Source organism: Gopherus flavomarginatus (genome assembly GCF_025201925.1).
Source record: "Gopherus flavomarginatus isolate rGopFla2 chromosome 13 unlocalized genomic scaffold, rGopFla2.mat.asm SUPER_13_unloc_5, whole genome shotgun sequence".
Lineage (NCBI taxonomy): Eukaryota > Metazoa > Chordata > Testudines > Testudinidae > Gopherus > Gopherus flavomarginatus.
This window is the reverse complement of record NW_026114613.1, coordinates 373,635-399,621: the sequence shown is the minus strand read 5'-3', so window position 1 is coordinate 399,621 and position 25,987 is coordinate 373,635. Positions and strand designations below refer to the sequence as shown.

Genomic DNA, 25,987 nt, shown 5'->3' with positions numbered 1-25,987 from the left:
TGGTTCCGTTGGGAAAATGTCTCCCCTCTCCCCATCCTTGTCCTAGATCTAAGGGTGAGGGAGGTGGGAGGAGAGTCAGCACTGTCACACAATGATCACTTCCACAGCATTCTGGACTCATTCTTTCTGAACTCTGGTTTCATTGAGACCATTGTTAATCCAGAATCACTGTATGGAAAGACAAGGAGTGACTCCAGATGGACAGTGGGGCAAATGAGATCAGCAATTCTCCCTGTGAGGAGGGGCTCTCATTAGCTGCTCTCCCTAGAGAGCTAAAGGAGGGAAGCTGCTCAAACGCTCTGTCCCTCTCTGCTCAGGATATTGGGGTTCCGCTTCCTGGGTCAGACGCTGCAGCCTCCATTACAATCTGGGAGACCAGGCTTAGCAGCTGCTGCTCCCCCAGCGGGGTTCTGTGCTGGGAAGTGACCTTAATTAAAGCTGCTTCTCTGCCCAGCCCAGGGGATGACTTTCTTCAGCTGGTCCTAGCCCCCTAGGGCAGCCCTGGGCCCTGTTAATACTAATTCTGAGCCACACACTCCAGGTAACTGAAAGACCTCAGGGAAAGTGCTGGGGTCTGGCAAGAAAGTGACTGCACAAACAGTCCCTCCTCATTTCTCCTCCCAGTAGCAATTGCCAGGAGAAAATCCAGCCATGGGAGAGCAAAGCCCCCAGGAATGGGACTGTCCCAGCCAGAGGGGCCAGGAGAGAGGACAGGGGAAGGAGAGACTGAAAGGAGCAGTGGGAGAAATGAATGGGGAGGAGAGATTTCCAGCTCTCTAATCCACCCAGACACATGTATTGCTGCATTCCTGGGCAGAACCACCTTCCAGTGAACAAAACAAGGATCAGACAGAGGAAAAGACAGTTCCAGACTCCACATATCCCCTGCTGGGATGTGGCTGCCGTGGGGTCAGTGTCCAAGGGAATCCTCCACAGTGACTCCTTTGGTTCTGCTTTTTTCTAGCCTTGTGTTCAGAGATATTGTTATGGGGTGAGGGAGGGAGAAAGGAGGTTAAAAATGTCTCTGTGGGCTTAGCCTGGCAGGAGGGGCCAGGTCTACACTGCAATAAACAGATTGAGCATTTCTCAGCATGGCAGAATCCAGGATGTCTGTCTGCAGGGAAAGGGCCTGGGGGCATTGTGATGTAAAATTAACTAAAACCGGTTCTGAAATGCCCACAACTGCCCTTGTCCCCCAGACAGGCTGCAGAATGACGTCTCTGTTTCGCTCCAGCTCATCCCAGCCTGCGTGGGACAGGGAAGAGAAATGGCTGCAGTGAAGCCAATTCAGGTAGAGATTATCGGGAGGTTGCTGGTGGGTTCCTGCAGGAGGGAGAGGGACAGCAAATACACTGTAGAGGGGAAGGTTTGCACAGTCTGGTTTGGAGGTTGGAGCAGGGCAGGAAATTCAGTGGAGAAAAGGAGGAGGCCAGGGTGTGGCAAACCTGCTGGGAGTTACTTAATAAGTGGCCTAGATTCTAGGAACAGACCCAGGAGGTTCGGCGGTGGAAATGCCCTAATTTGTGAAGAAAGAAAATAGCCCACCTACATGGAGCTAGTCAAACTGACCAGACTCCTAGTGCTGGAGCCTGACCTCACTAACCAGCGGCTGCTATGAGATATGAAGGGGGCATCCATGAGTCAGGCTTATTGGAGCTGCCTCTCCCTTCATATCCCATTCCTCACAATAAGGAGGTTATTGGGCTTCCTACCCCTGCTAGGGGCTCCATCTCCTGTATCGGTCGGTGGCTAGTAGGTGTGTGATGGATCTGCTGGGAGAGACAAGGGGCTCTCTGTTCATCCCCTCACCTTGGTATTTGCTGGATATGCTGAGCGGGGTAGGGGCTGAGACTCTGTTGAGTGGGATCCACTCAGAGCTTCCATTTGATTCGCTTCTTTCTGCCACAAATAGTGGGGCTGTGAGTGGGGAAAGAGGTCCTGAGTGTTGGACTATCGCTCTTTCAGAGGCCGGTGACCTTTGAGGAGGTGGCTGTGTATTTCACCAGGAAGAGTGGACTCTGCTGCACCCCACTCAGAGAGCCCTCTACTGGGATGTCATGCAGGAGAACTACGAGAATGTGACCTCTCTGGGTAAGGGTTCCTGTACCCTTGGTTCTTGGAAGGGAAAATGAAGAGTTAAGATTCACGCCACCCCACAGTACCACCTCTATTCTATCCTGTTTCAGCATCACCCCAACATGCCAGTGACATGCACTCACTACCAGAGACCCTCCCTTGCTGCAGCACACTTTGAGAACAGAGCACAGGAGCCATATTGCACAGTGTCAAATAGCTCCAGTTTGTTCAAGTGAAACTGGGGGTTAGGTCTGGCATAACTATTCCATACCCCTAATCATTTTCGTTGCCCTTTTCTGAACCTTTTCCAATTCCAATATATGTTTTTTTTGAGATGGGATGACAACATCTGCATGCAGTATTCAAGATGTGGGTGTATCATGGATTTATTTGCTGTTTTTACAAATATGATATATGATATATTCTGTCGTATCTATCTCTTTCTTAATTATTTCCAACATTGTTTGCTTTTTTTCACTGCTGCTGCACATTGAGTGGATGTTTTCAGAGAACTATCCACAGTGACTCCAAGATCCATCTCTTGAGTGGAAACAGCTAATTTAGACCCCATAATTTTGTATGTAAAGTTGGGATTATGTTTTCCAGTGGGCTGCAATATGTGCTATCCTGTCACGTAGCACTGCTGAGATCCTGCATTCAGTAATATCCCTGTCCTTCCTGTTCCCTTTCTCCACTGAACCCCACCAGCCCATGCTTCCTGTTCCCAGTTTCCCCAGGACTCTCTCACTGTCTCTGAACCTCTCTGTCAGCAAGAAGCAGAGCCAGGGAGACTTGATACCCTGCCTGGGCATTGGTTACTTTCCTTGCTGTTGCCTCTGGGAAGCTAAGATTTGACTGATTCCCTCAACTTACAGCATGTTTTAGTGACCATCATACAACACAATTCTTAATAACTTCATTAATGCTACACATGTATGGATAGAGAAATGATTTTCAGCAGATCATAACCTTTCCTCTGATACCTTACGAGGCATGCTTTCTATGTAAGATCACGATGATATAAAAATGAGGAATATGGGGGTAAGAGTACACTTGCCCAAGGTATAGAATGTCACAGACACCGAAACACATTTTTGTGGTGAGCGGTTCTGGAGAGAGAGGAGACCTCAGTGAGTGGGCAGCTGGGTAAAAAGACTAAAGTTGGGAGGAGAAACATTGACGTGTCCAAGGTCACCCAGGCTGTCCATGATGGAGCTAGAAATATATCCCAGTTCTGGTGCCACCGTACTGCTGTTTTGGGTACTAAAGGTCTCTGCCACACTTGTGTTTTAGGCACTGGTGCAAACCCTTAGTATAGACAGAATTTACACTACTGCACTCTGATTGGCACTGGTGCACCATGTCCCAGTTTGAAAGTTTGAGATGGGGTGGGAGGGGCAGTGACCTCTCTGAGGCCTGAGGCTGGCTGAACAGTGCAGCTGGTAAGGGAGGGGCAGCAGTGAGTGCTGGAGGTATGAGCCAGGAGCACAGCCCCACAGGACTAGACACTCACTTCTTCTGACTCATGACACATACCCTCAGCTATGTGCAGGGACTGCAGCTGAGCTTACCTGCCAAGACAGCCTGTGCATCCATGGATAAACCACCTCTTCCTGTAGCCTAATACAATGGGGTCTGGGGACCTTTTCAAGTTGTGTGTGACGGGGCTCTGGAGTTACTGGGTTTGTTCGTGGCTCTGTCACGGACCTGCTTGGTGACGTTGGGGAAGGCAGAGCCCCTCTCTGTTTTCCTCCTACCCATTGTGTACTTGGATTGTGATCTTTTTGGGGAAAGGACTGTCCCTCTCTGTCTGTGCAGTGCCCAGCACAATGGGGGTGCTGATCTCAGTCAGGTTCTCTGCCGTGCACAGCACGATGGGGCCTTGATCTCTATCAGTGTCTGTGCAACGCAAAGCACAGTTTATAGACTCTCAGACTTCAAGGCAGGAAGGGACCATCGTGATCATCTGGTCTGACCTCCGGCACATCGCAGGCCACAGAACCTCACTCACCCACTCCTGTAATAGATCCCTAAGCTCTGGCTGAGTTAATGAAGTTGATCATTTTCTGAAGACTTCAAGTTACCAAAAAATCCACCGTTTACACTAGTTTAAACCTGCAAATGACCCAGGCCATGCCCCATGCTGCAGAGGAAGGCAAAAAACCCTCCAAGGTCTCTGCCAATCTGGGTCGGGGCAAAATGGCAATCAATTAGACCCTGAGCATGTGGGCAAGACCCAGCAGCCAGACACCTGGGAAAGAATTCAGAGCCCGCCTCATTCAGTGTCCCATCACTGGCCTTTGGAGATATTTGCTGGCGGCAGATGCAGATCACCTACATGCCATTGTAGGCAGCCCCATCATACCAATCCCTCCAGAAAGGTGTCGAGCTCAGTCCTGAAGCCAGTTTGGTTTTTTGCCCCCACTGCTTCCCTGGAAACCTTCACCTAATTTCAAGCCAAAACTTATCGATGGCCAATAGCCATTTGTTCTAGGGACAACATTGGAGCTTAACCTAAATAACTCCTTTCCTTGCCTGGTATTTATCCTTCTGCTGTTGGTATAGAGAGCAATCCTATCTCCCCACAGCCTTCTTTTGGTTAGGCTACACAAGCCAAGCTCTTTCAATCTCCTCTCCTAAGGCAGATTTTCCATTCCTCGGACCATCCTAATAGCCCTTCTCTGCACCTGTTCCAATTTGAATTCATCCTTCCTAAACATGGTAGACCGGAATGGCCCACAGTATTTCAGATGAGGTCTCATCACTGCTTTGTATTACAGTACTAACCTTTCCCTGTGTCTACTGGAAATACCTCACCTGATGCATCCTAAAACTGCATTAACCTATTTCACAGCTGCAGCTTTTTGGCAGCTCATAATTATCCTGTGATCAACCAATACACCTAGGTCTTTCTCCTCCTCTGTCACTTCCAACTGATAAATCCCCAGCTAATTGCAAAAATCCTTGTAATTAGTCCCTAAGTGCATAATTTTGGAGTATTAATTTTCATCCCATTTCTATTACTCCAGCTTTCAAGGTCGTGCAGAGCTTCTTGTATGATATTCCTGTCCTCCTCCATAGTGGCAATACCTCCCAGCTTTGAGTCACACTCCCACTCTTTGTGCCAAAGTCACTAAAAAAAAGGTTGAATAAGATTGGTCCCAAGACTGACCTCTAAGGAACTCCACTAGTAACCTCCCTCCAGCCTGACAACTCACCATTCAGTACGACCCCTTGTTGTCTCCCCGTAAGGACTGAATGACTGAATGACCCATCCAAGCTGTGGATGCATTCCAGACAGACTTTCAAGCCAGCAACTCACCAATACTGCTAAGAACCTGATATATCCATTTTGGAATGTATCTGACTCCTTTCCCGTTTAACTTCTTTCTGTCTTTCTTTTGTTTAAACCTTTAGTTTAGATGCTAAAGGATTGTCTGGAAGGATGGAATTCTGGGTAATATCCAAACCTATAGTGATATGGTACTCTGGCTGACCCTTTGGGGTCAGTAGAACACTTTGTTTATGTGAGCAGAGTTTTTAAATAACCTCTCACTGTACTGCACCTAGTTGCTGATTAGCAGCCAGAGATCTGGGATGCAATAATGGGGGCTGTGTGATTTCTTTTTTCAGCTTCTCGATAACCCATGTCAGGGATGAGAAGCACAGTTTGTGACTGGTCGGTGAGTTTAACTTCAGTGTTCACCACGAGTTTTGGGAGCATCTGCTCTCCCTTTTTCAGCCTGCCCTAACTTTGGTATTTTCAGTGAGAACTGCCCCTGGCCCACCAGGTCACACTAAACACTGAAGTTAAATTAATAGAATGTTTTTTTATGACCAAGTTTTATGAAATCAGCTGAACTCCTTTGTTTTCTTTCATCTGAACAGAGTTTCTAGTTTTCCAATGTGATGTGATCTCCCAGCTGGAACAAGGGGAAGAGCCATGGGTCCCAGACCTCCAGGGTTCAGAGGAAAGAGAGATCCTGAGAGCTCGCCACACTCTTGATGGGGACTTGGAGGACTCTGTTTTGAAGCCGTTTGTGCTAAGTCAGCCTCAGTAAGGGCATAACAGGCTGTGAGAGCCTCTGTGAAACCACTGAGGAGCCCTGAGGACAGGGAAACTGAAGCTGGCCATGCCAGAAGCAAATGCTTTGGAGGCAGCAATCCTGTTAGAAATACATTGCTCTGTTCCTGTTACCTTCTCCCCCTGTGCATGAAGGAGGAAGCCCAACTCAATTTCTGTTCCTTTGGGTCTATCAGGATCCAAAATGTCGGATGGCAGGGCCAGAGTCTGTGAAAGTCCATTAGCAATTGCACAGGCATCGTGGAGCTTCTTGTAGCTTCTACCCTTGTAACTGAGATCATGGGGGGCTCCTTGGTCCTTCTCATGGCTTAGGGCTTGTCTTCACTTGCAGTGCTACAGTTGTAGTGCTTTAGTGAAGACACTATTGTGGCAATGGGCAGGCGTAGCTAACCCACCTCCCTGGAAGACGGTAGCTATGTCGATGGAAAAGCTCTCTTGTTAACCCAGCACTGTTTCTCTGGGGCTATATAGTGCACACTAAAATAGTGCCCTCTTGTATAAGCAGCAAGTGACCCTAAGGCTTGGTGCATGTACAGATCTTGTCCTGGGGCAGTTAGATCAGTGAGGGGTGTGACTTTTTAGCACTGTAGTCCCCAGTACCACCCCTAGAGTGGATGTAGTTCTACATGTTTATATCAGTAGAGTTTATTCACCTTCTCGTATAGGAATAGTATCCCAGGACTAGCATTCTTATACCAGCATAACTGCCTCAACACTACGGTGCATCCCTTTAACTGTACTGGTATAGCCAGTGGCTCAGCCCTTCAATTTGATGCCTTGGCTTCTAACTCTGAAAACATGGTCTTCGTCTTCTGTAACCTTGACATAACTCGATCATGGCATGTGACATTACAGCAGGACCTGCTGTTTATAAATGTAGTACCTTCCCCTGCCTGTAGTCTGTCATAATTTCTGACTCTCTCTCTCTCTTGCTCTCTCTGCAGGCTGTCTGTGAGGCTCTTGCTATGGGAAAGAGCAGCCTGGAGAAGAAGTTGAAGCTTTTAAACTTGTAGATTTCCCCAATAGCCATTTTAAACATGTTCTTAGTGTCCAGACTGAGAAATAAAACCTCCCTTTGTATCAAAAGTGTATTGAGTTCTCTGCTCCCAGAAGAGACCAGGTCAATGGCCTGACAGGTGCCCCAGTGCCACATTAACCCTTCTGAAAGGTGCATTTCCCATCTACTCTTCCTTCCCAACAGAGGTGGCTTGGATGGAATGAGCCCTTCATTGCCTTTGAGGAGCGATTAAAAAGACTGGGATTTTTCAGGAAAAGAGATGACTAAGGGGGGATATGATAGAGGTCTATAAAATGATGACTGGTGAGGAGAAAGTGAATAAGTGAGTATTATTTATTCCTTCTCATAACACAAGAACTAGGGGTAACCAAGTGAAATTACTAGGCAGCAGGTTTAAAACAAACAAAAGGAATTATTTCTTCACACAACGCACAGTCAACCTGTGGAACTCCTTGCCAGAGAATGTTGTGAAGGCCAAGACTATAACAGGGTTCAAAAGAACTAGATAAGTTCATGGAGGATAGTTCCATCAATGACTATTAGCCTGGCTGGGCAGAGATGGCATCTCTAGTCTTTGTTTGCCAGACACTGGAAATGGATGACAGGATGGATCACTTGATTACCTGTTCTGTTCATTCCCTCTGGGACATTTGGCTTTGGCCACTGTCAGAAGACAGGATACTGGGATAGATGGATCATTGGTCTGACCCAGTATGGCCATTCTTATGCCTCTTAAGATCTAGTGGGCCCATATAGCCTGACCTAGTTATCACAGGCCAGGAGTTTCACTGTTACCCCCATATGAAGCCTAGTAACCTGTTTGATTAAGCATCTTACAAAAGGCCTCCAGCCTGGATTTGAAGACCCCCCCCCACGAGAAGGAGCATCCATCCCCTTCCCATGGGAGTTTATTCCAAGGAGTAATCATCACCACTGTGAGAAATGTGCCTTATTTCTAATTTGAATCTGTTTACTTTCACCTTCAGCTACTGCCTCTTGCTCTAACTTTCTCTCCTAGATTGAAGAGCCCTTTAGATCCCAGGATCTGAGACACCAGGCGAGGTATGCTGATAAGCTCGTGTTGATAAGCTGAACAGGTGAGCTCCCTAGGTCTCACTGCAAGGCATCTTCTCCAGCCCTTGAACCATTTCTGTAGCTCTTTTCTGCACCCTCCTCCATTTTTCAACACTTATTTAAATTAGGGCTGTGGATTAATTTCAGTTAACTCACGACTAACTCAAAACAATTAATTGTGATTAATCGCACTGTTAAACAATAGAATACCAATTGAAACTTATTAAATATTTTCTTTGTTTTTCTACACTTTCCAATATATTCATTTCAATTACAACACAATGCAAAGTGTACAGCACTCACTCTATTATTTTTATTACAATATTTGCACTGTAAAAATGATGAAAAAATAGTATTTTTCCATTCAACTCATACAGGTACTGTACTGCAACCTCTTTATCATGAAAGTGCAACTTACAAATGTAATGGGTTTTTTGTTGCATAACTGCATTCAAAAACAAAACAATGAAAAACTTTAGACCCTACAAGTCCACTCAGTCCTACTGCTTGTTCAGCTAATCGCTCAGACAAACGAGTATGTTTACATTTGCAGAAAATAATGCTGCCTGCTTCTTATTTACAATGTCACCTGAAAGTGAGAACAGGCATTTGCATGGTACTGTTGTAGCTGGCATCACAAGATACTGGTGTTGGTCCTGCTTTGAGCAGCGGATTGGACTAGATGACCTCCTGAGGTCTCTTCCAACCTAATATTCTATGGTTTTATATTTACAGGCCAGATGCACTAAAGATTCATATGCCCCTTCATGCTTAGGCCATCGTTCCAGAGGACATGCTTCCATGCTGATGACACTCGTTAAAAAAATAATGTATTAATTAAATTCATGACTGAACTCCTTGGGGGAGAACTGTATGTCACCTGCTCTGTTTTTTGGCCCACATTCTGCCGTATATTTCATTTTATAGCAGTCTCAGATGATGACCCAGCACATGTTGTTCATTTTAAGAACACTTTCACTGCAAATTCGACAAAAGACAAAGAAGATACCAATGTGAAATATCTAAAGATAGCTACAGCACTCGACCCAAGATATAAGAATCTGAAGTTCCGTCCAAAATTTGAGAGGGGTGAGGTATGGAGCATGCTTTCAAAAGTCTGAAAAGAGCAACACTCTGATGTGGAAACTACAGAACCCAAACCACCAAAAAAGAAAATCAACCTTCCGCTGTTGGACTCTGACTCAGATGATGAAAATGAATATGTATCGATCCGCTGTGCTTTGGATCATTATTGAGCAGAACCCATCATCAGCCTGGATGCATGTCCTCTGGAATGGTGGTTGAAGCATCAAGGGACATATGACTCTTTAGCACATCTGGCATGTAAATATTTTGTGGCGCTGGCTATAACAACAGTGCCATGCAAAGGCCTGTTCTTGCTTTCAGGTGACATTGTAAGCAAGATGCAGACTGCATTATATTCTGCAAATGTAAACAAATTTGTCTGAGCGATTGGCTGAACAAGTAGTAGGACTGGGTGGACTTGTAAGCTCTAAAGTTTTACATTGTTTTATTTTTAATGCAGTTTTTTGGTATATAATTCTACATTTGTAAGTTCAACTTTCATGAGAAAGAGATTGCACTCCAGTACTTGTATTGGGTGAATTGAAAAATACTGTTATTTTTGTTTTTTACAGTGCAAATATTTGTAATAAAAAATATAGTGAGCACTGTACATATTGTATTGTGTATAAATATGAAAATGTAGAAAACATCCACAAATATTCAAATAAATGATATTCTCTTATTGTTTGACTAATTTTTTTAATTGCTTGACAACCCTAATTTAAGTTTTTTTAAAAAAGCTAGCTGGCTGTACTGGATGCAATATTCCCATATCTGTCTCACCAAGGCTAGTTAAAGAGGTAAAATTACCTCACTATTCCCTTTTTTTAAACAGACATAGATTATATTAGTCCTCTCAGCTGTAGCATCACAATGGGAGTTCACAAGTTACTTCTTTTCATCTAAGACCTGTAAATCCTCTTCAGCCAGTGCTGTCCAGGACCCAGTCCCCCATTCGGTAGGTATGGCCTGCATTCCTTGTTCTGAAATGACTGATCCTTGCATTTGGCTGTAGTAAAATCAATGTTGTTTGAAGGGGCCCAGCTTAGCCTGTATTTTCAGTCTTCTGAACATATTGTCCAATATCCTTTAACAGTGACTTGCTTTCTTCCTTTGAAGCTAGTTGCAACCCTGCAGAGGCTCTAACTTTTGGATGATGGTGTCCAAACTGTGCTAAAGCCTCTTACAGGTAAAGTGTTCCTTGCTCCCACTTCCCTGCACCAAGACAGTGGATCTATTAACTGGGCTGCATGCAGCATAGTCTACCCCAGTACAAGGTGCATTTGTCACAAGCTGCTGTCCATTTGTGTGAGAGCTACTACTGGAGGGTTGCATGCATCATAGCTTCTGTAGGCTGAGTTCATTGTGAACAGCAGGGACTCCTTGGGTGCTCCAACTTCTTCCCCTACCAGCTCTGCGTCGTCCTCTCATACCCCTGCACTTAAGCGACTCCCTAAAGCTCCACTTGTGGCAGGGGCTGTGTGTACCCCATATCAGAGTCCCCAATATCCCTTCCATGCTGGAGTCCTTACTTCTTCCCCCATGGCAGGGGTTGTGTGCGCATGCTCCTCCCCTCCCAATTGCATTCAGAAATTGTGCTCTCTCCAAACAGATGCCATGAAGTTGAGTGCAGTGTTGTAGCCATGTTGATCCTAGGATATTAGAGAGAAGATGGATGAGGTGATCTCTCTTACTGGACCAACTTCTGCTGGGGAAAGCTTGTCTCTTGACTCACCACCTTGCATGTAAGGCCTTGCAAACTGGACCAAAAATCACTCTTCTGTTGCTTTAGCTATAGGTAAAATTCTAGCCTGTCAAAAGGGTGGGTTCCTCTAGCAATGATCAGCATCACAGGGCTCCCTCTTGAGGGGGCAGATCTTACATAAACAGGGAAGGAAACTGGCTGTAAAAGCAGCCCTGGCTGGGCAGAGCGGTGCAATCTTGCTTTGGCATCTCAAGTGAATGGGAGAGTATTGCAGTTTCATCTAATTTGATTCTTCTCCACACTATCACTGTTCCTTTAGCGGATTACTTAGCTTCCCCTATGTCAGATCCTTGGAACCATGTGCTATGCACTAGGGAACCCCTCCGTGTGCCTGACCCAAAGGGGACTGTGATGTTCTGTACCTTGTGGGAACACCCTACAGTCCCACTTTCATCCTTTTAATATGATTCTGTGGTATCTAATGCAAAGTTTGTCATGTTGTGTGTCTTCAGAAGGCTCATGATATACTGAGCATTCTTGCTATGGTAATGTTATAGTAATTGTTATAGGTTGTAATTTCATGTATATAGTTTTGAGGCTGAAAATGTGTCCTCGTGGCTTAAAACAAGCCCAGGCAAAAACTCCCCAAGAGCAGAGGGGCAGTTCATACCTCATCAAGGCATGTATGGGACAAACCCAGCCCAGCCTCACAGGAACGGAGGACACTGGCCTAGGCAGCAACAAAGGATCTGTTGGACTTTCAAGTGAGTCACCGCTCTTCCTTTGGTCAGTTTGGCACAGCGCTGAGGTAATGCTCACCTGACTCTGAAGGGGATGGGGAAACAAAGTGAAGAGGGAAGAAATATGATAAAAAGGAGAGACATTTGCCATGCTCTTCCTGTCTATTCCAACTACATCTACAGACATCACCACTAAGCGACTGAAGCACTGTTCAAAGAGGAAAGCCTGGCTGAAAGGGCAACCAGCCAGCCTGTGGTGAGTTGCATCTAAGTTTGTAAGGAGATTGAAAGTGGGATCGGTTTAGAATGCATTTTGCTTTTATTTCATTTGACCAAATCTGACTTATGTTTTGACTTATAATCACTTAAAATCTATCTTTGTAAATAAATCTGTTTGTTTATTCTACTTGAAGCAGTGCATTTGATTTGAAGCATGTCAGAGACTCCCCTTGGGAGAACAAGCCTGGTACATATCAATTTCTTTGTTAAATTGACAAACTCCTATAAGCTTGCAGTGTCCAGCAGGCATAACTGGACACTGCAAGACGGAGGATCCTAGGGTTGTGTCTAGGACCAGACATATTGGCTAGTGCCATTCGGTTGCATAATCCAAGGAGCAGCTTACATGCCAGAGGCTGTGCCTGAACAGCCCCGGAGTGGGGGTTCTCACAGCAGAGCAGGATAAGGCTGGCTCCCAGAGTCAAGGACTGGAGTGACCTAGCAGATCACTGGTCCAGATAACACCAAGAAAAGGTCACAAGCTCCCACTCTTCCTCAAAGGTAAGTTCTGTGGCCTCAGTGCCTCAGACTGAGCATCTGGGCTCCAGCACGCCTGCTTCACACCATGAGCTCTGCCCAAGGAATCCAAGTGAGATAGACTCCTGCTCAGACTTTGCCCTTGGCAGGGATCATTGCACCTCAGCATATGCTTGTAGTAACACCAGGCAGCCTTTTCAAAAGAGGTTAGAGCTTATTAACCCCCTGGAACACAACAGCAGGAAGGCCTTATGGTAGCACAGCGAAGCAGTGGTAAAGACAGGTCAGAATTCAGAGGGGCTGCTGTCATGGTGGTACCTAGCCAAGCTCCTCTCTCTGTGTCCCTTTGTCAGTTCCCTGTGCCAACTAGCGTCTCTCTCCAAGGCCAGCTTAGATCCTAGCCTGCTGTCAGCCCTTTTCCATTGTCTTCCTCTTGCAGCTCACGCTGAGCTTACATGTTCCACCTGCCACAGGTCCCTGGGGCATCCTATTGTCTGTCTGGGTTTCAGCCAGTCCTTAATCTATTCATGTCACTCCAGGCACTTGTGACCCAAGCACCGTATGTCTCCTGCTCTCCAGCAGGAGCATTTTGACCCTTCTGTACCCACTGGGTAGCAACTCCTACTCAAGTAAGTCCTTGCCCTGCCCCCATTCATGAAAATATAACTGAAAATTCTCACTTGGCCACACCCTGCAGCAGGCTCTTCTCTAGCTCAATCTTTTGGTTTTTACTATGTTCAGCACTATCACAAATGCCTCAAATTGCAGTGAGGTGGTAGCCAGTAGGGGCCGAGGCAACTAAGCAAGGACCCTTCGCATTGTGCTGATTGGCTGTTTGCTCCAAATGCTTCCACCCACCTCCCCACTCTGTTCACCTCAGCTGCACTCCACGGCTGTCCTTCCCCTTCCTCAGCCTACCCTCTTCTCTTCTGCCCTGTCCTTTCCAGGGAGCTGCTCTTCTCCTCAGTAACTCCCCCTCCCAGGAGAAAAAACAGCCTGGCACTAACATGCCATTTGCTCCCATCGCCTTGTGCATTCTACCCCTTCCCCACACTGTGTCTGTCTGGTCTGATTAGAGCGTGAGCTCTCCTGTGTGTGTACAGCACCTTAGGCACTACTGTCATCAACAGGGCAGTTCTCAGACAGAACAGGCCTCAAGGAAATGAGCCTGTCTCAAAACGAGGTAGGGAAAGGCAGCATTTAAGAAAAAAAACAGTAGAGGCAGATTTCAGAGTTGTAGCCGTGTTAGTCTGTATCTGTAAAAAGAACGAGGAGTCCTTGTGGCGCCTTAGAGACTAACACATTTATTTGGGCATTAGCTGTTCTGGGCTATAACCCACTTCATGAGATGCATGGAGTGGAAAATACAGTAAGCAGGTATAAATATAAGTAGAGGCGGAGAAATCGTATGAAGTGACTGGCATCAAAAGCTCTGTGAAGGCAGCTACAAGCCAGGCCTCTAATGCTCCTTTTAAGGGGCGGATCCTCACCCAGTGTAAATTGAGCGTAGGAACTGCCCAGAAGTGGGATGTGCAAAGATGTATGAGACAAGCACAGCCTCCTTCAGCTGGAAGCTTATGGCAAGGCAAAGGCCTTGAAGCCTCTCAAGCACCCCTGCGAAGAACAGTCATAGGGAGCGCTCAGCTAGGCAGAGGAAGTGGGATTTCAGAGCTGACCCAGCCCCCCACTCCCCTTCACAGATTTTAAAGACAGAAGGGACCCGGTTTATGTCATCTAGTCTGACCTCTGGATAACACAGGCTGGGGCATTTCATCCAAGAACCCTGGTACTGAGCCCACCACTGAGGGTACTATTATGGAACCTTCATATAAAATATGAAGATTCCCCCTCTGATGCTCACCAAAAAAATCCCCCATCTACAACCTAAGCCCCAGTTTTCACCAGGGTTTGTCTCCTTGTGGGAAGTGTATGGCACTGGAGCAAGAGATGGGTATGTGTATGACATCTTTTATTAGAAAAAGGTTCCCACCAAAAAATGGTGGTTTTTGTGGGAAAATGTCACATTTTGACAGCTTCTTGACAGTCACTGGTTTAGTTTTAAAATTTCCCAATTTTTGTTCCATTTTTAATTGTATTTTCCATTTTGGTTTTTGAAACCTGACAAAGCTAGATTTTTTTTTTAATTCTTGTTTTCCTTCCTCCCGCTCTCTATTTTCTCCTTTTTCTCCACTGGAAAAAAAAGGGGGGGAAAGGAAGGAGGTAAAGAACTTAAACTGGAGGAAGTATGATCTTTCCCTTTTCAATTTTTTTTTCTCCTCTGGAAAAAAAAACCATTTATTTGTAGTACCTAGGACCCCTCATCATAGAATATCAGGGTTGGAAGGGACCTCAGGAGGTTATCTAATCCAACCCACTGCTCAAAGCAGGACCAATCCCTAATCTTTGTCCCAGATCCCTAAATGGCCATCTGAAGGATTGAACTTGTAATGCTAGGTTTAATACACTAATGCACAAACCACTAAGCTAGGGGTCAGCAACTTTTTAGAAGTGGTGCGCCAAGTCTTCATTTATTCACTCTAATTTAAGGTTTCATGTGCCAGTGATACATTTTAACATTTTTAGAAGATTTCTTTCTATAAGTCTATAATATATAACTAAACTATTGTTGTATGTAAAGTAAACAATGATTTAAAAATGTTTAAGAAGCTTCATTTAAAATTAAATTAAAATGCAGAGACCCCCGGACCGGTGTCCAGGATCCAGGCAGTGTGAGTGCCTCTGAAAATCAGCTTGTGTGCCACCTTCGGCACACGTGCCATAGGTTGCCCATCCCTGCACTAAGCTATCTCTCCCTCTGCTGTGCCAGGGGCTGTACAAACACTACAAAGAGACACTCTCTGACCCAAAGCACTACATTCTTGTGATGCTGGCAAACCAGGTGCCAGCTCATTCCAAGGTTCCTAAGCATAAAATGCACAGCTGGAAACCAGTCTGGCTTATCTGTGTTAGTATTCCTAAAATAGGTATTAGGTTTATAGACATGTGTTTAGTGTTCGGACTGTATGAAATGCTTGTAAGTTGCTGCTTGCACTAATTTCACTTATCTGTATCCCATGTTATAAGGTAATATGTAAGTATTTGCTCTGTAACTATGAAAGTGTTTGCTATGAAACTGGAAACCCTCAGTCAGGAGAGAAGATTACAAAGTGTGAGATACTAGTTTACCACAAGAGGTGTCATCTCCAATCCAACAGCCATCAGACAAGCCATTATGGAACACCTGTGGACAAAACTTGGTTGATTGTTCCTCTTACATCCATGAAGAGGAGATATGCACAAACACTTGTCACATTAGTTTGAACTGTGGGGAAAGGGAATAAAAATGCCTGACCAGAAGGAACTTTATCTCTATGCTGTTTGAACTTGGAGACATAAAGACTTCTAAACATAAGCAAGAGGTTCCCAGCTGTTTAGCTTCAGTTAGCCCTAAAGGATACACAGAAGCTTCTATAATACGCAGGCTTTGTGACCTTTAGAACCTAAGACTGTAACTCGTATATGTTTACCTGCCTTAAGCCTGAAAATAACTCTCATTTCTTTTTCTTAACTAATAAATCTTTAACACATTTTTATAGGATTGGCTACAAACATTCTTTGATAAAGAATTGGAAATTCAGTTGACCTGGGGTAAGTGACTGGTCTTTTGGGACTGGGAGTAACCTGAATATTGTGATTTTTTTTGGTGTGAGGACCCACCTATGACAAAGGCAAGTTTGCCTGGATGACAAGATAGACCTGAGTCCCTCAGGGGACTGTCACGTGAAGGCTGTTGTAGCGGCTGAGGATTTCACATGGGATACTTGGTTGGTGAAATCTCAGTCTAGAACACACAACCAGTCTGGGTTTGTGCCCTGCTTCTTCACAGTCTGCCCAAGATCGGAAGAGAGACAAGGTGGGTGAGGTAAGATCTTTTATTGGACCAACTTCTCTTGATAAGAGAAAGTTATTACCCTGTCTGTGAGCCACTCCAGACAGCTTGACAAATCTAATCATAGAAATGTAGGGCTGGAAGGGACCTCAAGAGGTCATCTAGTCCTTCTCCCATGCAGAGGCAGGATTAAATACACCTAAATCATCCCTGAGAGGTGATTGTCTAACCTGTTTTTAAAACCCTCCAATGATCATTTCCCTAGGTAACCTGTTTCAGTGCTTAACTAGCCTTATGCTCAGAGTTTTTTCCAACCTCAGTTTCCCCTGTTGCAAACTAAGCTCATTACATCTTGTCTTGCCCTTGGGGGACATGGAGAATCATTGATCACCATCAACCTTTCACATATTTGAAGATGTATCATGTGCCACCTCAGTGTTCTCTTTGCCTTTGTTTCATACCTTTCCTCCAAGGATCTGAACATTCTTCAGACTCTAGTGAATGGCCCACCGTTGTCCCAGAGTGGTACAGGAGACTTAGTGTCCCATTTGACAGAAGGGGAGACATACAGAAAGTCCAGGTGTGTTTTTAACACAAACGCCTCATGAGGCCGTAGTCATGCTGAGTGGCCTGGCACTGTGCTGTAATCACTGGACAAACACTCCCACCATGTGGCAGAAAGAAAAGTCCTGATGATGTACTAAATTTAAGCAGAGTCCTAGTTCCATATTTAAACATGATTCTTCTTGAAAGTCTTAGCACTTGTTTATCATTTGTATTTTGAAATTACTGGAGCAGCAGGTGTCATGGAGCGAGATTGAATATTTTGAAACCCACTGATGCAAAAAGAGGAAGATTACCATGCATAGGGCAGTGGGCCCTCTAATTTTATTTTGACACAGAACTGTCAGGTTTCTTTTCTCCAGCTTTAGGTTTTATTGAATTGCAATATATATCAGAGTCTAAATGCAGAACAGCAGAGAACAAATCTCTTTATGTCAAGGCCAGTTCTTTATTCATAGTATTTGTCCAGCTCTTGAGGTGTGATGCATTTGGAAGGTCAAATCAAGGTCAGAAACCAACCAGGATAACCAATTTCACTTGTGTTAGACTGGCAATTGCAAAACAAATGCATGATTAGCTGTTTTAAACTGGCAATTTTTTTTAAAGCTCTACCAATATTTGTTTCATTGTTTCCTTGTGCTCCACTGTCAGCATCCATCTGTTGTCTTGTCCTTAGATTGGAAGCTTTTTAGGACATGGACTGTCTTTCTGTTCTGGCTTTGTACAGGGGCTAGCACAGTGGGGTCCTGCTGCGACGAAGTGGGACTGTTCTTAATGTTTCCTCTGAATACTGTGTTGGTGCCTCAGTTTCCCCTATGCATTTCTTAAGTCTCCAGCATGCATAAATGGCTGACACTCTGTCTCCTGGCAACAAATGGCCTGGGCCCTTCACCTCTGCAAGGGGATGCTAAAGGTTTGGGAGAACAAAGAGGTCAGGTGACCTCCTGGCCCGGGAAAGGAACTCAACAGAGAAGGAGGGGCTGGAGGGAGTTTCAGTTTGGAGTTGGCTGGGGACGGGAAGTGAAGGCAGACAGGGTTGTCTGGTTCGCTGAGCCTCAGAATAGACCCGACCGAAGGTCCCGTTCTCAGTACCTACAAGCTCTGTGTTAGACCATGTTCCTGTCATCTAATAAACCTCTGTTTTACTGGTTGGCTGAGAGTCACGTCTGACTGCGAAGTGGGTGTGTGCAGGACCCTCTGGCTTCCTCAGGATCCCGCCTGGGTGGACTTGCTGTGGAAAGTGCATGGAGAGGCATATGCCGAATGCTCCAAGGAGAGACCCAGGAGGTGAAGCCGTGTGAGCTTCTTGCCCTGAAGAGAGTCTGCTCCAAGGGAGAGGAGGTTCCCCAAAGTCCTGCTTGGCTTTGTGGGGAGCAGTTCCAGAGCATCGCCTGGTGATTCCATGATACCTGCTTCAAGCCTAACAGTCCTGGGCACTAGTGCAATAGACCTAAATACAAATATGATTGATTGTATTGCTGTAGTGCTTAGGAGCTCCAGTCCTGGATCAGGAGCCCATAGTGCTAGGTGCTGTACAAACACAGAACAAAAAGATAGCCCCTGCCCCAGAGAGTTTCCAGTCTGGGAATTTGGCAGTTGTAGGTCCTAAGAATTTTGGCAGGTGTTAATGGCCACTATGTGGACTAATTCACCTGGCCTCTGTGTATATGAGGCACCTTATGGATAGGGTTCACCTGGCAGCTGCCTAGTATAAGCAAATACAAATAGTAGGAAAGCTTGTTATTTGTACTGTGGTAGCAAGGAGGAGTCTCAGTCATAGATTTTAAGGTCCAAGGGACCATTGTGACCATTTGGTCTGACCTCCTAGCACAGGTCAGAGAGAACCTCACCCAGTGATTCCTGCATCACACCCATCACTTTTAAATCTTTTAGAAAGATATTTTTTTAGTCTTGATTTAAAGGCTTCAGGGGATGAGGAATTCACTATGACCCTAGGTGAGTTGTTCCAGTAGTTAATTACTCTCACTGTTAAGAAATTGCACCTTATTTCTAGTCTGAATCTCTCTAATTTCTGCTTCCAACCACTGGCTCTCATTCTGCCTTTGTCAGCTCCATTGAGGAATATTCTGCCAATTGGAAATCTCCTCCCTGTGTAGGTACTTGAGTTCAAGTCACCTTTCAACCTTCCCTTCAATGGTGACCACTTCCTCTCAGCCAGGAGCCAAATAGTTCTCAACCAGGGAGACGCGAATCCCTAGGGGCACACAGAGGTCTTTCAGCGGATACATTAACTCATCTAGATATTTGCCCAGTTTTACAACAGACTACATAAAAAGTACTAGCAAAGTTAGTACAAACTAAAATTTCATAGAGGCAATGACGTGTTTATACTGCTCTATAGACTCTACACTGAAATGTAAGTACAATAGGTATATTCCAATTGATTTAGGCTGTCCTTATGCATAGAATGTCCTCCAAGAACTCATCCATAAAGCCAGTCGACTTTCCTTCACATCCTTCTTCCAGGTCCCCCACAACAAGGAATTAGCCCTGGCCAAGTAGGGGCCCCAAGGGGAAGAGCCGAGACACACTTGACTCTATATTTTATCCCTCTCACTCCACTCTTGGTCTTTTCCACAGAATGTAAACTCTTTGGGGCAGGGACCCTCATCTCTATAGGTGCAGGCAGTGCTAAGCACAGCAAGGGTGCTAACAGAGTGCAAATCACACACCACGCAGCAACACTGAACCACTTTTCCAGGGTATTTGTCCTTTGCTGCCAGTCCAATGGGTCTGTGACCACTTCATCCGTTGTGATCTCCAGCTTGTTTCATGCTAAGAGGGAATCCTGCCCCAACTACCTGCGCTTAGTTTTGGGAGCCATCCAGCTGCCTGTGCTGTACATGAATTTGGTGCTCTAAACCCGAAGCCCCAGTGGACATATAAGAAAGGGGGCTGAACGCGGCAGACCCACTAGCCAAAACCCAGCATTGGGGTGAAAAACTATGGCTAAAGCTTTCAAAGAATCTAACGTCCAGTATCTAAAGCCAGATCTAGGCACCTTGAGAAGCAGCTTGATTATTTGGAGACACTGGACTCCTGCTGATTTCAGCAACTCTGAAAAATCAGCCCACTTATTTAAGTGCCTAAATAGGGATGTAGGTACCAAACTTGAAAGCACCCAAATGGGAACAGATTGGTCCAAATACCTGTCCCTTGGTCAAATTCTAATGAATGGCCAATGACCTTCAAAATGCTGGACCTCTCTGGCTTCAGTTGAGGCTGATGCAGATGCTCAGCAATCCCTTTGCAATTTGGGTGCTGTGATTACAGCTGTGGAAGATTCCCAAGACATGACCCTGGCTGAGCCAATGCTTCATAGGGGCCAGGCCTTGAATTTTCTTTATCTTATTAAAGGCAACTAGAAAATAATTTAATTTAAAATTAATTAGGTCCTTTAGGTCCATCAGTGGCTATTAGGATGGGCAGGGACGGCGTCCCTAGCCTCTGTTTGCCAGAAGCGGGGAATGTGACAGGGGATGGATCACTTGGTGATTACCTGTTCTGTCTATTCCCTTTGGGGCACTTGGCATTGGCCACTGTCCGAAGACAGGATACTGGGCTAGGTGGACCTCTGGTCTGACCCAGTATGGCCGTTCTTATGTTAAAAATTAAGTGAGGAACTCAATGAAAATGGGACACTGCATCTAGCTCAAAGGGGCTAAACTTGATCATGCCAGTACAATTGTGATCAGAATCAGGTCCAATATTTTAACCTCTACTGAAAGTCCAAGAGAATGTCACTCATTTCTGGGCTGTTGAACACTCATCAGACTTGTTTGCCGAGTGCACAAAGGAGCAGATTAGTCAGATACCACTGCTTTGAGACAGCCATTACTGAATGTAATGAAGCCTGACATTGGTGTGTTTGTTTAGGAGGCCCTATATCTCCTTCTATAGAAATTCCAATCTGTTTGGGATCTAAACAAATAACATTTATGGGTCAGCGAAGATCAGTATGAACAATTTCATTGCGATTATCGCAGCTTACAGACTGAAGATGGAACGTCGTATTTAGATGCGTCTGATGGAGACATGGGGAAGATGCTCCATGCACAGCCTGCATGAAAGGGGTTGTAATTAGCCAGCAGACAGCCATTTGGGAACTTTACATTTTCCACGGCAACTTTAAACAAAGCTACAGGAGACACGAGCAGAGCCAGCAGAAAGCAACTAATTTGCATCAAATGAACCATACTGCAGGAACTATTGTCTTCAAAGTGCTTTTGACTCTGAAAAGAGAGACTCTCTCAATTTCATCAAGGGGGCCCATGTCCATTATCTCTCTGAGATGCCATAGTAAATGTGCTCACAGTGCAAGCAAGCAGAGGTTTTCTTCTACTAACCCTGCAAAGTAATGCCAGGATCAAAGAGTTAACCTGGGCTTTTCTCCTCATGCATCATTGACTGTAATAACTGTTCTGTAGGTCAATTTCAATGACACATGCACTTAGTTGGCACAGTAGTAACTAATTAAGTTTATGAGCAATCAGAACATAAAAATGGCCATACTGGATCAGACCAATGGTCCATCTAGCCCAATATCCTGTCTTCTGACAGGGGCTAATACCCAGTGCTTCAGAGGGACTGAACAGAACAGATAATCATCAAATGATCCATCTCCTGTCACCCATTCCCAGCTTCTGGCAAACAGAGGCTAGGGACACTTCAGAGCATGGTTTTGCATCCCTGCTCATCCTGACTAATAGCCATTCATGAATGTATCCAGTTCTTTTTTAAACCTTGTTATAGTCTTGGCCTTCACAACATCCCCTGGCAAGGAATTCCACAAGTTGAGTGCATTGTGTGAAGAAATAATTCCTTTTGTTGTTTTAAACCTGCTGTCCATTAATTTCATTTGGTGACCCCTAGTTCTTGTGTTATGAGAAGGTGTAACAGAGTGATTCCTGCTCCTGCCCTGCAGGGCTTGAAACAGCCCAGGAGAGGGCTGTGGCAGGGGCAAGAAGCCTGGGCTGATTGGAGGAAAGTAGGCTCAGCTGGGGCCATGCCCCAGTCAGGTCCAGCTGTTCCCTATAAAAGGCTGTGAGCCAGCAGCCTAGGCAGTCTTCCTCTGCCTGTAGAGGGAGAAGGGCTTGTCTGCAAGGTGTCAAGAAGGGAACCTAGAGTGGAGCAGGGCTGGGGAAAGGCCCTGGGAGCTCCAGCCTAGGAAAGCCCCAGGCTGAAGCCTGATAAGGCCTCTCAGGTATTGGGTTGCAGGGGGCAGCCCATGGGTAGGCAGGGGCAGCAGGTCCGAACCCCCTTTGCCTACGATGAGTGGCTTACACTGCAGTCTGCCCCAGTGAGCAGGGGGCTAGATGGGGACTGGCAGTAGGCAAACACTGAGGTGAAGTGGGGATAGTGGGTGGGTGTTCCCTTGGGATGGGGAGACCCTGAGGCTGTGAGGGGTTACTGCCAGGGAGCAGCACCCCAGGTAAAAGGGGCACTGGGGTACTGGGAGGGTCACAGGTAAGGTGGATCACTGGCCTGCAGAGGGCACTCTGGAGCTGGAATAAGCTAATTCCTAGAAGTCATCAGCAGGAGGTGCTGTGGTGGTGAGTCTAGGGGCTTAAATAACACTTCCTTATTTATTTTCTTCACATCAGTCATGATTTTATAGACCTCTATCATATCCCCCCCGAGTCATCTCTTTTCCAAGCTGAAAATTCCCAGTCTTATAAATCTCTCTTTATATGGAAGTTGTTCCATACCCCTAATCATTTTTGTTGCCTTTTTTTGCACTTTTTCCATTTCCAATGTATCTTTTTTGAGATGGGGCAAATCCAGCTGCATACAGTATTCAAGATATGGATGTATTATGGATTTATATAGAGGCAATATGATATTAATTCTGTTAATGTTGCATTTGATTAGTCACTATACAGTGCCTTGCACAACAGATCCTTGTTCATTACTAGGGCTCCTGGGCACTATGCTAAGACAAATTATAACAATGATGATGCAAAATAGACCCAAGCTCTTCCTCCTGTACCTGGGCTGTCTCTGCAGAGTGGAGAGGATCAAAATGCAACAAATCCTTCCCCTTCTCATTTTTGTCACAGCTCTTATTCCAATACACACAGAGAGCAGGCCAGCTAAGGAGAGACCGTTTTTAGACAGTCATGTTTCAGAGCAAAAGCACGTCATAGTACTGAAGTGACATCTTCCAGAGGCCCCAGCGTGTGCTGGGCAGCTTAGTCTAAGCGGGGCAGCCCTCCCTACTTGACCATGCTCCCAGCATACAGCGGGTTGCCAGACATCCAGTTTTTGACCAAAACACTCAGTCAAAAAAAGACCCTGGCAGCTACAGTGAGCACTGCCAATCAGGCTGTTAAAAGTCCAGTCGGCAGTGCTGCAGGCCTAAAGCAGGCTAGTCCCTACATGTCCTGGCACTGCACTGTGACCAGCAGGTCCAGCTCCTAGACAGGGGGGCCATGGGGCTCTGTGTGTTGCCCCCACTCCAAGTACCAGCTCCACCCTCCCATTGGTCGGGAACCATGGCCAATGGAGCTGGTGGGGTAGTGCCTGCATGTGAGAGCAGTGCACAGAGACCTTGGCAGTGGCCTAAGAGCTGAACCTTCTGGTGGCTACTTCCGGGTGCAGCACAGAGCCAGGACAGGTAGGCAGGAAGGCAGCTTGCCTTAGCCCTGCTGTGCCACTTACTGGGAGCCAACTGAGGTAAACCTGTGCCTCAACCCCAGCCCTGAGCACTGCCCACAAACCCAGAGCCCCCTCCTGCCCCCAACCTCCTCATCCCTGGCCCCACCCCAGAGCCTGCACTGCCAGTTGGAGCCCTCATGCTCCCTGCACCCCAACCCTTTGTCTCAAGATGCAGCCCCCTCCCGCAAACTGAACCCCTTAGCCCCAGCCTGGAGGCCTCTCCCATGCCCTAAACCCATTATTTCTGGCCCCAACATGGAGCCTGCACCCTAGTAAAAGCCCTCACCCTCTCCCGCATCCCAATCCCCTGCCATAGCGGAGTGAACATGAGAAAGGATGGGGAAGAGTGAGCCACCAAGGTAGGGGGGAATGTAGTGATTGGAGGGGCAGAGTCTCAGGGAAAGGGCAGGGCTAGGGTGTTTGGTTTTGTGTAATTAGAAAATTGGCAACCCAACACATATACAGTTCCCTGGCCCGCAAACTGCACTCCCAGAGTGCACTGCTTCCCCCTCAGCTGCTGTCCCAGCATACACTGCTCCACCTTGAGCCCTGTTCCCAGCATGCCCTGCTCCCATTCAGGGCACGGTCCCATCATGCACTGCTCTCCCATGCAGGCTGCATTGGAGTCCCTCCACCACCACTGTCCCAGCATCCACCGCGGCCCCTGAGCCACACTGCCACCCCGCGCTCCCACTACGCCCTGCTCCATTCCAACCCCAACCCCAGGGGGTGCTGCCGCTAACCCCAGCGCAGCGTGATCAGGCACCTCCCTCACAGCCCTCCCCTCCCTGCCCTGCCCGCCTAGCCCCGCCTCTTCAGCTGAGAGGGGTGAATTGAGCAGCCTCGTTATGGTGCCCGACGGGGCGGGACTAAGAGCCTCACTGTGGTCTCAGAGCGGCGAGGGGGCAGAAGTTTCCCACTGGCTGCTCCGGAGCCGAAGGAGCCGCCTTTGCATTAAGGCCACGCGCTGGTTCGGCGCAAGCCTGGTGGGTAACGGCTGGCGCGTCCGGGCCGGGAGCTTTCTCCCCCTTTCTTCAGGTGCCTCAGGCCGAGTAGAGGGAGGGGCGGGGGGGGCTCTTCTCGCGTCTCTCCCTAGGTGCGGGTGGTTGGGGGAGGGGCGGGAGGCCCTTCTCGCGCCTCTCGCTAGGTGCGGGTGGTTGTGGGAGGGGCGGGAGGCTCTTCTCGCCTCTCTCGCTAGGTGCGGGTGGTTGGGGGAGGGGCGGGAGGCCTTTCTCGCGCCTCTCGCTAGGTGCGGGTGGTGAGGGGGGGGCTCTTCTCGCCTCTCTCTTGCTAGGTGCGGGTGGTTGTGGGGGGGATCTTTCACCTCTCGCTAGGTGCGGGTGGTTGGGGGAGGGGAGGGGCTCTTCTTGCCTATCTCGCTAGGTGCGGGTGATTGGGGGAGGGGAGGGGCTCTTCTCGCCTCTCTCGCTAGGTGCGAGTGGTTGGGGAGGGGCAGGAGGCTCTCTCGCTAGGTGCAGGTGGTTGGGGAGGGGCAGGGGGCTCTTCTCGCCTCTCTCCCGCTAGGTGCGGGTGATTGGGGCAAGCCATGCCGCATAGGTGGGCCTGGGCTCGGGCCCTGCTGCCGGTCCCTGGGCTGACAGCGGCTGCTGTGCCCCGCCTGGTCCCGGCTGTGCGGGGCCCTGCGAGCCTGCGCAGGGCCGGGAAGATTGTGTTGCCCAGCGCCCCAGCTCACGGTGTAGCCGGAATGGCCCACACCACCGGGAATGGCGGAGTGCGGGTCCTTGGCTGCCCGTGCCTCAGCCTCACACGGCGCCACCCCTCAGGCTGTGGGCCGTGCCCCCCCTGCAGCATCCTTTGACTGGTGCATTTCCCCCATAGTGCCCTGTGGGCCGGGGGCAGGTGGGTTAGGACATACCAGTGTCCTTACTGGGGTGTCCTAGGTCAGACCATACCAGTTTGTCAAAGGCACCTCTGAAATACTGGTTCTGGGTCAGATCTGCAGCTCACAATTTAGAGAGGGATACGCAGCTGACACCCACGGCCCACGTGTACCAGTTTTATTAGGCATCTCCTTTTTGGCTTTTTTTAAAAGCAACAACCATATTTTCTGGTGGGCAACCAAATCTGAGATTCAGGTTGTCTCTAGAGTGTGCGCAGTCCTTTAAATTGTCTTATTTAGATTTATAATCTTGTGAGGAAGGATTTTTTAGATGAGTGATCCATTCAAATTGTATGAATTGCAGTGAAGACAGGAGAGAATCTAACTCTTTCCCTTTTTTTTTCTTTCATGCAGATCATAAGCCACAAGGTAGGTGTAAAAGTGTTGACCTGTCAGGCAGGTGGAGTGGCTCAGGAT

At 47.1% G+C, this 25,987-nt stretch overlaps 1 protein-coding gene across 9 annotated transcripts in view; it reads left to right on the top strand.

The window, feature by feature from the left end:
• Positions 1-25,987, top strand: part of LOC127041851 (gametocyte-specific factor 1-like) — a 77,282-nt gene that overhangs the window by 19,941 nt on the left and 31,354 nt on the right. The window contains exon 1 of one of the 9 annotated variants that reach the window (XM_050935647.1): positions 25,408-25,939. The exons of the other annotated variants lie outside the window; for them this stretch is intronic. Coding sequence (XP_050791604.1) covers positions 25,864-25,939 — 76 coding nt within the window. The 5' untranslated portion in view covers positions 25,408-25,863. Of the gene's footprint in view, positions 1-25,407; positions 25,940-25,987 lie in introns of those variants that run through there. 9 annotated transcript variants of the gene reach the window in all.